The sequence below is a fragment of the Hevea brasiliensis genome, chromosome 14 (genome assembly GCF_030052815.1).
Source record: "Hevea brasiliensis isolate MT/VB/25A 57/8 chromosome 14, ASM3005281v1, whole genome shotgun sequence".
NCBI lineage: Eukaryota > Viridiplantae > Streptophyta > Magnoliopsida > Malpighiales > Euphorbiaceae > Hevea > Hevea brasiliensis.
In genome coordinates this window covers 16,313,565-16,330,325 of record NC_079506.1, presented here as the reverse complement: position 1 = coordinate 16,330,325, position 16,761 = coordinate 16,313,565, and the positions used below count along the sequence as shown (strand labels likewise).

General features: G+C 33.4%; 1 protein-coding gene and 1 pseudogene across 1 annotated transcript; one reads left to right on the top strand and one right to left on the bottom strand.

Annotated features, from left to right (window-relative positions):
- LOC110672901 (DNA-directed RNA polymerase V subunit 7-like) overlaps positions 1-8,717 on the top strand; it is a 42,567-nt pseudogene extending 33,850 nt beyond the window's left edge.
- Positions 8,718-8,883: 166 nt separating this feature from the next.
- Positions 8,884-12,855, bottom strand: LOC110631978 (purine permease 3). Its single transcript, XM_058134006.1, is given in 5 exon segments — positions 8,884-9,373; positions 9,743-10,127; positions 10,129-10,539; positions 10,663-10,782; positions 11,357-12,855. Coding segments are annotated over 3 exon segments (1,056 nt in total). The 5' UTR covers positions 10,485-10,539; positions 10,663-10,782; positions 11,357-12,855; the 3' UTR covers positions 8,884-9,058.
- Positions 12,856-16,761: the final 3,906 nt, after the last annotated feature.

The following is a 16,761-nucleotide window of genomic DNA, read 5'->3' as shown; positions in this document are numbered from 1 at the left end:
AGGATGTGATTCATATTGTCTGTTTTACAACATCTCATGAAACACCCTTCTAATAACTACTTTTGCATGCACCTTACCTAAGATCATTGCTAATTTTGTTGGCCATTGAAGCTTTAGCTAGATCCTCCCATACTAAAAACATTTTTACCTTCCTAATTCTATGATACTACAAGCTTCTAACTTACTTTGTGTCACCAAAGAGTTCCTTGTAACAATTCCTACCTATCTTAGATAATTAGTTGTGTAGAGTTGCACCCAATCAATACTACTTATCATAGCCTACTCATTTTCTAAAAAGAAAGATTCTTGACTTCTGCTTGAAACTTCTTACTATTTGACGTGCTTTCGGACACATTGGTACTTAAATCGAGGCTCCATTATTTGTTTAGTCTATCATCTCACCATAACTTATTTTAAACATCTCTTAGTGTGCCCCTAGCATACTTGTTTCTTTTTATTCTAATCATTGTAATCAACTCTATCGAGCTTTTCTCCTATCCTTTAGATCTTATCCACTTCCTTTTCCTGTTTCTGCTATTGTTGATATCTTTCCAACCTACTATACTTATTCTTTAACCTTTGTCCTCTCTCACCTTTATACCTCTAAGGATGTCTATTCCATCATCAACTTTAATCTACTTTTTATTTCTTAGTCCTATCTTGATTACTAGTTCCATCACTTCCGAAATTTGAACCTTACGATTGGCTCCTACCAACATATACTTCACAATATGTAACACCTGTGATTAACCATAGAAAATTCTTCTTGTATCTTCTTTTCCAACTTGACCATCAAAAGTTATCATTCCCTACCACTCTTTGTAGGAAATCGCTCATCATGGTTGGATAGGAGTCCTTGAAACTATAAGTTCCACCCGAACTAACATGGCTATGGAAAATGTGTACTATGCCATAATTTTAGATAAGATACTTCACATGTCCATTCTTTTTAATATAATCACATATACTGCCCACAGCTCTCCAAACTTCAGCCTTAAACTTACCCATCAATAATAAGTTCATCAACTGTAACTCATCCACAAATAGTACTTCCTCCAGCTTATAGTTCAGAAAGGTTGCAAGCCCTGATAACTAACTCGATTTAATTCCTATCACTACTCTGATCGTCCTTTCATATTTAACATTAGGTACACACTTAACGTCATTTCCTTTTAAGGAGAATGTGTACAGATTGATGCCTACCAAATTCTTAAATATTGGGTCGCCTCCACACAATTTTCCTTACTTATTTAGTATTTTCCTTGAAATTTCATCATCTCCTTTTTATAAGATATCAACCGCGACCATCCTTCTGTTGTACCACCAATTGGCTAACATATCATCTTAAGATTTACTATCTCTACTTATACTCTATTTTTACCCTTTTTACCTACCATCGCTCCTTGGCATTCCTATATTTTACTGTATTCTAGAAGATACCTCTCACTAACAGACTCTTCTATAATTGATTCCAATCATACTCATTGCTATAACTCTTATCCTGGTATTTCTCAGTGACTTGTGACTACCACTCATACATATCTCTTCCTATTCTATCTCCTACTGTCGTTCTGTCACTTATTTTCATTCATGTTTCTTTACAAAGTGACCTTATTGGTCATACTGAAAATGCTTACCTAACCCTTGATCGCAGACCCCATAACTGCTATCTCACCATCTCTACTCAGGTCCTAAGGCTATTTGCCATTTTCCACCATCCTTTTTGTTTGTTATGCCTGTTTAAACCATCAGGTTTACTCTTATTTAACTTACTACTTATTAATTCATTCCCTTGCTTGATAAGACAGTTCATGACACCACTGTACATCCTATAACTTTTGCTTACTCTAATTGCATTTCCTCAACTAACTTTGCTCATACTGTTAACTGGGTGAAGGGATTTTGTCCCATTGGCCATTATTCCACCTTGGGAATAGAAAATAAATAATCTATTCTATATCCTGCAACTTTGAGCTTCATGTTTTAGCTCCTAACACTACACCAATTATGATTAACTCTAAGTCCTACAATTTTGGGTTATATATCTGGACAACTGTCCCCACTCAGGTAATCTCGTTTGGGACTTTTTAATATTGCTTTTCAGTTCAACCTATTTACCTTGCCGAGGATAGCACTTTATGTACTTTATATCTCACTTTGATCTTTCTAACCTTGTCCTATTCGTGGCTATTCCATTTGCTCTTTAATTCATCTCTTTTATCTTACCAAAATAGAACCTTGATTACTTTATTCCTTAATTTCATTCTTCTCCCATTACATCTGAGACCAACCATTCAAATTTTCATTTCTATAATTCCTTTTATCTACTAACTTATTCTCGCTGACTTGCAGTCATTGTCCTTTCCTCTGCTTAGCTACAAACTACCCTTTAATATCTTAAGGAGGGAATCTATAAGATCCCCTTTTTCCTTGCTGCTCAAAAGTTCTGCATCTATCATGATCTGATCCCTTATGATCCTTATAATGAAAATTGTACTCTCCCTAAGGGGGATACCTGAGCCAACTATTCTCTATCACACTACAGTCTCATTTAGGATATTATTCCACAAATCATTATTTTAGTGGTACTCTTTTGTCTCTCCTGGGAAGACATTACCAATCTTTGTAGCATAACTGAATATAAGAGAGGTACTACATCTACTGCATTTCCACAACTATATAAAGCTATCTGCTCTCTTCTTATACTGTAAACTTTCCTAGGATGCCATTTCATAGACTACAAATATTATTCGTAACCTCCAGTCTCCTTTAGGGAGTAGAGCTGTACTTACACTCCACTATCACACAAAGAAGGTGTTACTTTCATCAAACTTTAGGCAATACGTCCACCTTAATGCCAACACTGCCAACGATCTCATACTGAAGACCAGATGATCCCACTAAGTAGGTGTCATCACTACACTGCAACCGTGCTAAAAACCTCTAGTTTCATACCACTTATGCTATAACTCTGCACTCAAGTTAGGATAACTGAGTCACTGACTCTAGTTATCACCCAACTGTGACTTTTGATATTCTATCTCTAAGTTCTTAAACTGTTAACTAGAAGTCCCAAAGTCTTTTGTAGAAATAAAATTTTGTTCTAGAGTAACTATACCAAAACAGAGGCTCTTTGCAAATACCCTCATCATGGGCATCACTGTGAAGCACGCAGCTCTACCCAATAATCTCATTTCGACACTGTAATCTGCAGCTTACAGCACAAACATCAAGAACATTGTATAGTTACTATGGTACGTCCCATATCCTCTTATCTCTTTTGAACTCACTAATACTATACACTTACTCTGACTAGGCTATCCACTAATGACTGTTAGCAGTGGCACCCTCACTCTCATTTAGGGCAGCTATGCTATCATAACTCACCTTTAAATACTAGTACCTTGCACTAGATAGGCACATCATTAGCTCCATACTAACAAAAACACAGCATCTCTTGGAGTACGTATTCCCATGGCAGACCTTAACACATCTCCTAACTCTACTTCACATTTCTATGTACTCCACGAAAATCAAGACACTAACTGAAGTACTCTTATATTACCCAAGGAATAACACAGAAGCTAGAAGCAAGGAGTTATAGAATAAAACGAAATAGGATCTTATACTCCGCATGTGATCTCCTAGCAAGACCCCTTTTAAATCCCTAGACATGCACTTCCAATGAATCTGGAGTCTAAGCTCTGATACCAACTGTGTCACGACCTGATCCCATGGGCTGGACCGGCGCTAGGACCTAAGCCTGCATAAAGCCCCCGAGGCCCATAGTAAACCTTACTGTTTCCAAATCCATAACCAAGGCTCAAAACTAAGACCCAATATGTAAATAAAATAAAATAAAAATATTTCATTTGAATTTGGGTCAACCCAACCCAATGATTATCAGCTACTAAAGCGAAGAGAGCCCAGCACAACCGTATTACTACAATTTACAAATTATTTATATATCATAAAAATTTTTGTCATTCAGTGAAAAATAAAAAACTCAATTTAATACTGTCTCTAACAAGATCCACAATACTGCTTACACATGCGAAGTTCTAGATTTCAAATTAAAAAAAAATATATCACAAATAAATAACTGATAATAAACCTGTGAGGAAGAAGGCAGGTTATTCTGAAAAAGAACTCCTCTTATATTCTGAAAAAGAACTCCTCTTATATTCTGAAAAAATAGGGTGAACAGAAGTGAGCGTTCGACTCGGAGAGTAAATATTTATTTTACATACAATTTCTATAAGTATCTAATTCTAATGCACCCTTAGAAACGAAATGCATCATCTTCACACAAGTCATACAAATCATATTAAGTCACATCAAAGATAATCTGGAGCACTCATGCACCTGAGTCAAATCCATACTCACGCATGCATATATGGAGAGTTGATCCCCCTACTCAACTCTCTTAATCTAAGGCCTGTCAGCGATATCAACTCGAGCCGGACTTTCACTTAATAATCCATATGCGAGGGTCAGCGAGATCAACTCAAAGTTGTTCTCACCCCGACTTTCTCAAAAAGGATCGAGCCCTAAGCGAGACTAGCTCAAGCTGATTTACCCGTCCTACCCATATCCATCACATCACACCACACGCATGCCAATACACACACAACTCTAGATTATCAAAACACAGTAACTAAAATAGTATTCATCAAGTACAAATGCAATACGGGGCATGCCTAATATTTAACTACATATATATAAGTGATGCATGAGCATGCCAGAAGTATAATAATATTGAAATTATAAATAAAATAAATATTTACTCACTGATTAACGAGAAATTGCTGCGGTGGCTGAAGGGAGAAGGATGGATGACCTTGATCACCTAGATAATTATATTATAAATTTATTAATGCTAACCCAAATCTAAATTTTAAAAAAATAAGGATATCCTAATTTATGCCGGAAATCCGACATGGCCTTCCCTATACCTAAAACCTACCCAACCTGCAAAGTAGTTCAAATCACACTTCTAAAGCCACATATTATCTCAACAACAACACATGGCCCCTCCTGGGCCATCCAACTCAGGCAATCTCACTTAATCTAACAATTCAATTATAAGATTTAAAACGGATATTTTACAAAAGTCATTCTAGCTAGCTCTAAAAATTCTAAAATTTTATCCTGCGGTCCTTAGCAATATTATAGAGCTAACGCAAAAGGAATTATAATTTTTTAGCTACTCACGAATATTTTATAAAATTTTATTCTAAATTCAGCACTATAAAATTGAAGAAACTCAGAGTTCGGGTTTACCTATGCTAATTCTAACACTTGGAACGTGTTCGGGGTATCTGAAAATGGTGGGGTAGTCTATAACTTTGACCCGATTCTGAAGTAATTCCGGCAGTTTATCTGCTTGGCCCGAAATTAAAGATCTGCGCGACGGTCGAATTGCTACGAAACGAAAGTACCTATGCAAAGTTTACAATACTAGGTTTTAGACTAAAATATTTATATTTACATATAAATTAATTATTTAAAAATTAAGGATGTTACAATAAATTTTTTAGGAAACATTTTAAAAAATATATTTTTAAAAAAAATTATTAATAAAAATATTTTTTATATATAAATTATTTTTTATAAAATAAATAAAAATTTAAATATATAAATACATAAAAATAATTTATTTTTTAATAAAAAATAATAATATATTATTATTGAAAGCGAGTTAAGAAAAAAGTCTCCCTTTTTATGTCCCACACAATATCGAGTTCAGAATATATTGAATCGAGTTCAAAAACTTTTATCATCTCTATAATAATAATAATATTAATTATTTAATATTAAATATATTAACATATATAAATAGTTAAATTAATACTCACACAATAAATAATTATAAAAAATTAAAATTATTATATTTTTAAAAATTTTATTTTAAATATAGTATTTTTCTAACAATAAAATAATGGAATGTTTTAAAATATATTGCACCAATTAAATTATATATTAATTATTGTAAAAAGTTTTTAATATTTTAATTAAATAATTAAAATAATTTTCAATTATTATGCATATAAATAAATGTACATGTGCACTGCATGTGATTTATAAATAGTTATAATCTATAGGAAGTCGAATTTGATCCAGCTCGGTTGGTTCGATAATTAAGTTTTGTTCGGGAGCTGTCACATACAGAGAAATTATCATGTACAGGGAAAACGACTACACGTCTTATATACTACGAAAATCCCAATTCCATCGCTCTACTCAGAGTCTTTTCTCCTACTGTCGCAGCAAGCTACTGAGGTCAACCTTCGAAGAACCAGTGAACCCGCATTTCGCAACGTCTCTGACGAAAGCAGGTTCTGCCCCGAAGCACTTAATAACTTTTTCTGTTTGCATTTTTGTAATTTGTGCTTTCTCTTTTTTGTCTATTTTTGGGGCTTTTTATGCTATAATGCCGAATGTTAGGGATTTTTTTAATACCAATATTAGCTTTTTTATGTGTTCTGTGTCGTTGTATTATGGTGGTTTTGATGTAAGTTTGTTGGGCGATAATTTATTTTATTTTATTTTATTTTTTCTAGAATTTAATGAAGACATGGTTTGTGGTTATGCTTATTTGGGTTCAACCAAAGTCATTCTACCAAAAATGAGAGAGGGAAAAGCAGGCCTCTAGTTAATCTGTGCTTTTTAGCTATGTAAAGTTGTGTTTTTTTGTTATCAGACAGTTCATTAAGCTGTGTGGTAAAATTTCTTATGTGTCTTTTTAAATTTTTTGAATTGGAATTTCATATGGTATTATAAGCTTCCTGGGATGGATTAGTGAGTTTGTTTTGCTCATAAGTGTGATGGTTTCTGGTAGCAATTGGATTAGTTAGTTGTGTTTTTAGATTGCTTTTGAACATGCATGCTGCTGGTGTTGATATCATATGGAAAAGCTATAAAACTTCAAAACTGAAAATTGATGATTGGTCTAGTAAATTAGTGAATTGCTTGAGCATAATTGATGATGGTTCTAGTAAATTAGTGAACAGGTGGGTGTGTCTACATTCCACAACACTTAATATGTGGAACATAATTGTGTGTTCACTTGAATCATTGAAAAACTGCAATGATGTAGAGATGTAGCATGCATGGCAATGAAACACAATTCTTCTAAGGTAGTGTGGCTAGTCAAGATTGATGTAGGAATCTACTATAACTGAGCCTAAAAGTTCTGTGCGAGAAGTTTTGGCATGATTTCTTGTGGAAAATACTGGAGTGTATTGTCTTTCTTTGGCACTGTGATTTATTTTTATTATTGTCTCTAACTTGTTAAAAAATTCAACATAGGATTAGGGTTATACGGTGATATTTCTCTATTTTTGTGAATTTATCTCTTCTGCTTTCATTTCTTTTTTTTTTTTGGTCCAAAGTATAAATTTCTACTGAACGCACATGATTGTATATACCTAGTTAATTCAAGTGGTAGATAGCCCATCTACCATCAGTCAGTTATTGAAGTGATGCACTTAGTTTTTTCATTATGCTTTGTTGGCTAATTTCATGTATTTATTGAGATTCCTTTAGTCATCTTTTCCCATATGAGATTGCTTTCATTTCTTTTTTTTTTTTGGTCCAAAGTATAAATTTCTACTGAACGCACATGATTGTATATACCTAGTTAATTCAAGTGGTAGATAGCCCATCTACCATCAGTCAGTTATTGAAGTGATGCACTTAGTTTTTTCATTATGCTTTGTTGGCTAATTTCATGTATTTATTGAGATTCCTTTAGTCATCTTTTCCCATATGAGATTGCTGAAGTGTCAATATCAAAAGTTGCTAAAACATTGAATATTAATATTTATGTTGAAGAAGAATAGTTGTTTTAATCTTATATGGTCTTTATCATCTCTGTTGGGTTACATGAAGGTTTTATAATGAATAAAACTTGTGCTAAACCAGGTTTTTGTATTCCGTTCTCATATGTGTGTAATGGTTTAAGTTGTAATACCTTCATTAAACTTGCTTTCACAATGTCAGCTGTGGCCAAAACAATGTCCAGAGCAGTCAAGTTATCGTCATTAGTAGCATTCTTGTCACAAAGGGGATGCTTTATTAGAGTTTAACAGTTAAGCCCAAGAGCAGCAAGCAGGAGGAGAGGTGTGTTTCCTTCATTATCTTTCTGATTTATGAGATTGGACATGAATGGATTTTGAAGAAGAGCAAGCAATGCTTTAAAACTATAGCATGAAGGGGTTGTTCACAAGGTGCTCAAGCATGGTGTTTTCTTGAGATGTGAGCCAACTGAGCATATGTATCTCTCTTATATGAAAATGCTAGATTACCATTATGTTCCTGGAGAGAATCCAGTCTTTCTGAATGACAAGATGTCAAAGATTGATAAAGATGCGGTGGTAAGATTCATTGTTATTGGAACAAAGTGGCTTGATTCAGAAAGGGAGTTTCAGGCATTGGTTAGTTTGGAGGGCGATTATCTTGGACCAGTGTCCTAGAGGCCTGCGTTGTACTTTCCTGGAGATACATGTAAATCTTTGTAACTTCTACAGTTGAACTTAGCTTAAGTGGAGGCATGTTTGCTATTCTTTTTGGAGCAATGAATTTTCCTGGATACCTTAGCTCCCAGTCGTAAACTGTAGTGATCTGATTTTATGTATGTTTAGAAATTTCTGTACTGACTTCTGTTTGCTGATGTTGAAAAATCATACAATTCAATAGCGGATGGGAATTCTTCAGCTCTTAATGTTCTTGTATACCAATATTTTGTTACAGATATCAACTTGTTACAGTTTGTTTGGCAAGAACAAAACCCTGGAAACATTTAAAACGCTACATGTAGTTAATCCCAACAACAACAAAAACGAAAGCAATATTGAGCATACAAAAAATAGCAAAACACGGTAAAGAAGCAACTCTCTTATTTCAAGTGAGCTTATCATGCAGTTAAAAACTTCAGTTGGACAGAACTTTTAAATCAGGCATGGTCACATGATAACAATTGTCTCTCAATCTGAAACTTGGTAACAAACATATACAAGCACTTATTACATATATCCAACATATGATCGAACTTCTCCTAATTTTGAAGCCTGATTCTAAGTTTCTTGTTTTGCTGGAGTTCACCATGGAAGTAAGAAATGAAGCCCCAGAGAGACAAAACAAGAGAAATCCCCTTCTCCACTCGGAATTTTTCATGGTAGAACAACACAGCTAATGTCTCTGTCACAGGCAGCAGAGTAGCAATTATAATACCAGAGAGCAACGAGGAATGACAGAAAACGACACCAACTGCTCCCATGAAGAAGAATTGCCAAAATACTGCAGTAAACACCATCACCACATAATATTTTGCTCTCCCAAGCTCGAAGTCTCTTGCCTCTCCTGGAATTGTCTGCATCAAGCCATGCCAGTTATAATATCCATTTTAGATTTCATTCTTAATTGTCATTCAACATTATCATAATGCTAAGGTAAGCAACCATTTGATATGTATTAGAAGTCCCAAGTTCAGATAAATAGGAAGTGGTAACACTCCCTCAATTTTAGCCGCTTAAGAGTTCATATCCCTTTCTATGATGTAGCATTGAAATTTAATTAGAGGATAAGTACTGTTTATCGAAATAAGTACTGTTTATCAAAGGAAATTACCATTGAGGACATGTTCTTGAATATATATGTAAGCTTGTGTGTGTGTGTGTGTGTGAGAGAGAGAGAGAGAGAGAGAGAGAGAGAGAAAGAGAGAGAGAGAGAGAGAGGAAACCGCAAAATCCTTATGCAGAAGCATCCCAATGGTGCAGAATGCAGTAGCGAAGAAAGACAGAACCATCTGCATCTCCATAACTAGAGTGTAAGTGATGGTCTGCTTTGCTTTCTTATATGTCAACTCGATCAAGGGTAGCACAAACCCATAAAGCGCTGAAGCTCCAAGTGTCATAAAAAAACCCATAAAGTACTGTTTGTCGGTTTCATGAGCAGGGCGATCAGAACTAGCATGGAGGACTAGGACAACAGCTCCAATCGACAATAAGAAAATTGCATTAATGGTAAAAGGTGTGAACTTTTGCTTTACCAAAATATAAGCAAATCCAGCAGTAAAGCCCAGTTGGGTAGCTATTATAAGAGCAGAAGTAGTGACGGGTAGAAGAAACACCATAGGCAGCAAGAAAATCATCCAAGCCAGTAAGAACACCTATGACAGCACAAGCTAAAAAGAGATGAGGGCTTATATAGAAAAGCTTGGCCCTGGAACCCTTCTTCCTTCGACGATACAAGTATGAAACAAAGAGAGGAAATATGATAAATGGCCAACCAGCTGTCTGAAGAAAGCTTGATATCCAGACACCCTTACCACCTTTCAAGAAGTAGAGACGCTGGATAAGGGGACCTCCACAATTGCCTATCGCTAACATTGCACCGTTCACTATGAGCAGGAATTTCTTTAGGGATTTGCTCATCTTCTCTTCTTCACCTGATACTTGGTTATTACTAATTTCGGTCTCCATCTTTGCAAGCACAGTATCTGCTCACTCTCAAGAAGCACAATTCACAGAATGGATCCTGACAATGATATTGAAAAAGTTCTCTATAACAGGCTTATTTGTACCTATTTAAACATAAATTAAGGAACATGAAGACATCAAAATGCTTGCAGGATATAAAAGTAAGGCTTGCTAAACTTACAATGATTCATATTACATACACTTCTGGAAGCAGGATCTGCAGGGCTTCTGCCGCAGTTAGTCTATGAGTAATTTCCAGGTTTTGGGGGTTTACATGTCCAATCAGTAAACTTCATTTGCACTAGAAAGAGAAATGGATTAATTCAGTCTAATACACAGGGAAGAAGACAGAATTCACAATGGATTATTGCTTTTTAGCACCATATTGATTTTTCCTTTTTTATTCATTTACCATTGATTTGTTCAAATAAGAATTTTCCCACAGTGGTAGTATAAGCGTCTTAAAATGCGGAGATGAATATGGTCTTCCTTGGAAAACCCAAGGCGATTTTACAAATTCTTGAATACCAGATAATACAATAAATTTCAAATCTCAAATAATACAAATTATTAGGAATCTTTGGAGATTTGACCCTTGGAAAATCACCCTCTAACAGATCATCACATAAGAACATAAATAAAAACATCCCTCTTCAGAATTCAAATGTAAGAAGGAAAATTCATTTATCCGCACTTTCAGCCATATGATTAACATTTGATTGATCCAAATTTACTCGACTCAGAACATCACTAGTATTGGTGGCTGAGATTAATAATCAGCAAGGGAGTAGAAAAAAAAAGGACTCACATTCAACAGTTAGGAAACTAAACATTAATGGCATGCAGTTACACAAGAAAAAGAATCATAAAGTTACCTCCTCGAGAATGGAAATTGAATGTTGAACAGAACAAGATTTCCTAGGCTGCCACCACCTCAAAATCAAAGAACCCCAGAAGAATAAGAACAACCCAAAAGGCCATTTTTGAGAGAAGACAGTCCTAGCAAATTATGTGGTAGCTAAAGAGAGTAGCAGCATATGAAAAGCCATGCAAACCACTCGACCCAACTCCTCATCTTGTAGAAAGATAAATACCTTGAAGTGAAAGGCGTGGACAAACCACTCGCCCCAACTCCTCACCCAAAGAAGAAAGCAGAAAGCAATTTTATCCAAAACAAGAAACAACGTAATACACGACTCAAAAGGCGATACCTTGCAAGGATATATGGAACTTGCAGTTTTTAATGCTAGCTTTGGCAGGTGCAAATAGCTGCAGAAGACCCTTCAGCTTGAGGGACACGTATTGCAAAGAGCTCAGTGACTGTTTTGTGGCAGTGCAACGTGGACGGCAACCAAAGTGGCCGTGGGCCGTATAATTTTTCTTCTTTTCATGGATCACCACAATTGCCAAGCCCAACAATGTACAATTCAGCACGAGCAGGAGTTTCTTCAGGATTTGTTCATCTTTTCCTCTTACCCAAGCAGGAATATACTGTGCCAAGGGCTCATATTATTAGTCACATCTAATCCTACATTAGCAAGTTAAATTTTCGGATTTGTTTTTCTTTACCAACATGCAGCAAATCATATATTGTTCGAGCCTCTTACCCAGAAGTAGATAACAAAATTAATTAAGCCCTTGTTTTTTTGAGATTATATGAATACTATACCAAGAATTGAGATTATTGTGACAATCTGAATTCATTCCCACCTAAATATTTGCACTATTTCAATCAACATACTGTTTTACTGGGCAAAAAAAAATTGCATAATCTGTTACTTAAAAAAACAGTGAAAATTCAGTGTTTGGTTAGTAAGAAAATGCAAGATTAAAAAAGAAAGAAAGAAAGTGAAATCCAGTGTTTGGTTATTAAGAAAAGGCAAGATTTTCAATCACGCAGAGAAAGATATGATGATATGGGTGAAATTTGTCTCGTTAGCAACCGTATTTGATTAATGTAGTATTTAAGCACATCATTTAAACATGCGAGAAAAAAATACACGATATATCAAAAAAAAATTTCATTCCTTTCCATTCCTTAAATTTTCTGCGAAAATAAACAGCAAAACAGAGAAACCAATCTAAAATTGGAACAATATTTAATTGGAAATAAGGTACAACAATTAATAAAGAACAATCTTTTTTCAAAACTCTAGTGTTTTCAAGAGAATCAAAATGTGTACACAAAAGGCGAAAAAATAACAAGAGGGAAAAAGAGCAATAGAGAAAAGGCGCATTCAAAAATGGGTTTCCCAATTCCAATATCACAGCAGCAGCAAGAAAGTGCAGAAGTTGAAGACATGCATAATCTCCTTGACATTGTCGATATTGAGAACTGGTTCTTTGACACCTCTTATCTTCTATCAGTGAAGTGTTCCCTCGTTTAATTTGGGGATTGCAAATGAGGAGCAATAATTTTAATTTTGGTTTCATTGTTGATCGGGGTTAGTTTGCTTTTAACTATGGTCAAGCTTATCAAGCTCGTAGCATGTCAGCTTCTCTAGATTCAATTTAAAATTTGGGTAAAATTTTTATATATTTTAAAATTTTGATTGATTGTGTCAAAAATAAAAAGATTGAATAAGCGCCAAATTGTGATAAGGTTTGATTTTTTCAGCCAACAGGGCAAAATAAAATATAGTACTTATCTAAATAAAAAAAAGAATGCAAAATTTAAAGAGTATTTAGCTTAACTCATAAAAATTAATTTATAAATACTAATAGTTTATAAGTTAATTTAAACTCATAAATATTTAAAATTTTAAACAGTTATGTATTTGATTAAAGTACTTATAAATTATTGATAAAAAACAGTCACGTTTAGTAAAAAATAACTTATAAATATATTTATTATTAAAATAACTAAAAAGTCTACTAAATTATTTTCTCAAATGATAAATTACATTAACTCAATATTTTATCATAATTTTATTAAAATATATTTAAATTATATTATAACATAATTTAATTTTAAATTAAATAAATAAATTTTTATGGAAAAATATTTTATTAAAATCAATAAAAAGTGATTTTAAATTTATTAAAATTAATGTAAATAATTTATTTAAAATATTGTAGGAAAAAAATTTTTTTAAAATGAATATGAGAATAAATACAATAAGGATACATAGTAAAATTATAAAATTAAATGAGAGTAATATAATAAAATATTGAGTCAAATTAACTTCTAAGCATCTAGCTTATAAGCGTCAAGATGAAAAGCTCATCTTTCTTATCTTAATTTTTTTTCCTTTTTTTATAAGCACAACTTAAAAGCTCTAAAAGTATGTTAAACAAACAAATCAATTTAAGACCAACTTATAAGTTAAGCCAAACACCTTTTTAACTCAGTCAATATGAAAAAAAAAATCTCATGATTTAAGAGTCTATTTGATTTAATTATTTGATGCAACTGATAGTGGTTAATGTTAAGTGATAATGATAACTAATAGTTGATTGTGGCCGATTTATATTAAGTGCTTGCTAAGATTATGGCTTAAACCTCAATTATACCTGTTGTGCTTATTAGAAAGTTTAATTTATCTTATTTTCAACTTTTATCTAATTTAGCCCAAAAGTTACAATTTAAACTTAATTTAATCCAAAAATCAAGAAAATCAAAAAATGGAACTTATTAATTTTTGAGATTAAATCAAGAAATTTAATTCTAAAATCAAGAAATTAAACTTATTGATTCTGATATCTTTAATTCTTTCTTGTTGTTTCTTAATCAAGGTAACACTAATAGCTTCCTCCTTCCATGATTTAATAAGTTGTTGATATTCTTCTAGGGTAACAATGAAACTAAAGAATGATATGGACAATAGGTAGCCAAACGTCAATTTCTCTATACTAGGATTTTCAAGTTGAATTTTCTTTATTTTAAATTGTTAGGCTGCATCATGAGCTTCCATGGTTGCTTAATATTATTGAATAACTTATAGTAAAGTTTGTTTATTGAAGAATTGAGTAAAAAAATTTCATATATGTCCTAGGATTTGTTGAGCAAGCTTAACATTAATTTTAATTCCAATTTAGGTATGTTATTTTAAGAATGAGCTAAGGAATTGGATTTATCATTATTATGTTGCTAATTTTTATTTTGAAGAATAGAATTGGTAGGAATTATAAGGGAAGTGAATGGAAATATTATGAATGGATCAATGTGTAGGAAATGAAAAAAATAGTTGAGAAAAGTATAGGTATTTTTGTATAAGTTTCAAATGGACATTTTAATTATCTTGTGATTTGTTGTAACTTTTAGAGTGCTTGTTAGAGTCATTGGAAAATTTGGGAACATTTGAATTATACTAAAATATAGGCGGATTCTCTTAGAAATTTTTTTAGACTGAGATTATGCATTTCATAATTCATATTTCCATCTTAGGATTTAAATTCCTGTCTTGATTCATTTTTATTTTCTTTAACTTTAGAAGAGGATCCAACTACTATAGTAGATACTAAGGGTGCTTCAGCAGTCGAGGTGGATTCTCTTAGAATTTTTTTTAGAATGAGATTATGCATTTCATATTTCATATTTCCATCATAGGATTAAAATTCCTGTCTTGATTCATTTTTATTTTCTTTAACTTTAGAAGAGGATCCAGCTACTATAGTAGATACTAAGGGTGCTCTAGCGGTCTAGGCTTTAATATGTCTTTAGTACAGGTGAGTGGATCAATATATAACACTGGTATTTTATTAAATATAAATTATTTATATTATTTTTTTATATGAAAGTGGGAACAGAGAATAGTAATTTTATATTTTATTATTGAATAAAATGAGTGTCACGACCCAACCTATTAGCCGGACTGGCACTAGGACCTAGGCCGGCATAAAGCCTCGAGGCCCGTAGTAAGCCTTACAATTCTCAAACCCATGACCAGGCCCACAATTTAGGCTCAATATGCATATAAAATAATTTAAATTAAACTGTTATAATTTTATTTCGGGCCAACTTTAGCCCAGCAATTATCCGAAACTAAAATTAGGGGAGCCCAGCTCAACCCTGTTATATTATTTACAAACTATTCAAGACTCATAAAAATTTTTCATTTGTTAATACAAAAACTTAAATTCATGCAATCCCTGATAAGATTAATGCTACTACTAGCACATGCGGAGTTCTAAATTACAAATTTAGATAATAATAATACAGTTAAGAAATTTTTATTTTCATAACCTGCGAGGAAAGGAACAGGTTATTCTGAAAAAGATCTTCTCCTGTAGCCTGGAAAAATATGGTGAACAGGATTGAGCGTTCGACTCATAGAGTAAAATATCAATTTTAATCATAATCTCTATAGCTATCTAAAGCTAATGCACCATGTAGAGTGAAATGCAACATCGTCATAAATTTCATACAAAACACATCAAAAAGGCAATTTGGAGCACTCACACACCCGAGAGTATCAGACAATACATATATGGGAGCTGATCCCCTATACATCCCTCTTAATCCAATCTCTGCCAGCGAAGATCTCAAGCCGGACTTTTGCTTAATAAACCAAATACGGGGTCCCAGAGAAGAACTCAAGCCGTGTCTACCCCGAAAGACCGGATCCCAGCGAAGATCTCAAGCCGTGTCTACTCGTCCTGTCCATATCCAACACCATACCACACGCACGCCAACGCACACACACTGCTCCAAATTACCACAAATAATATCAATGGCACTTTAAGAGTTATGAATGCAATATAAAACATGCCTAGAGTTTAATTACATAGATATATACATATAAGTGATGCATGGGCATGCTTGAATATATAATAATATCGAAATTACAATTAAAATTAATATTTTACTCACAGTACACCAGAGACGACTATAGAGGTTGGGTGAAGGAAGATAGTTGACCCTGATTACCTACATAATTTTATTGTGAATTTATTAGTACTAATTCATATAAAAATAAATTTTAAAGAGGCAAACACATCTTAATTTGTGCCGAAAATTCAGCACAGTCTCCCCTATACCTAGGACCTACCCAATCGGCAAAAGGCTTCAAAATACACTTTTATATCCGCCAATCACACAATCACAACTCAATCACATCATAAGGCCCCTCCTAGGCCCATCTAAACAGTCAACAATCACAATATGAAAAATTACAGTTTAGTCCTTATAATTTAACTCTTTTGCAAAAACTACCCAAACGAGCTCTAAAAATTCCAAAACTTTGCCCCGCAGTCCTTAGCAATATTACTCAGCTAATGCAAAAGGAATTATAATTTTCTAAGCTACCACGAATATTTTATTCAAGAATATTACTCAATT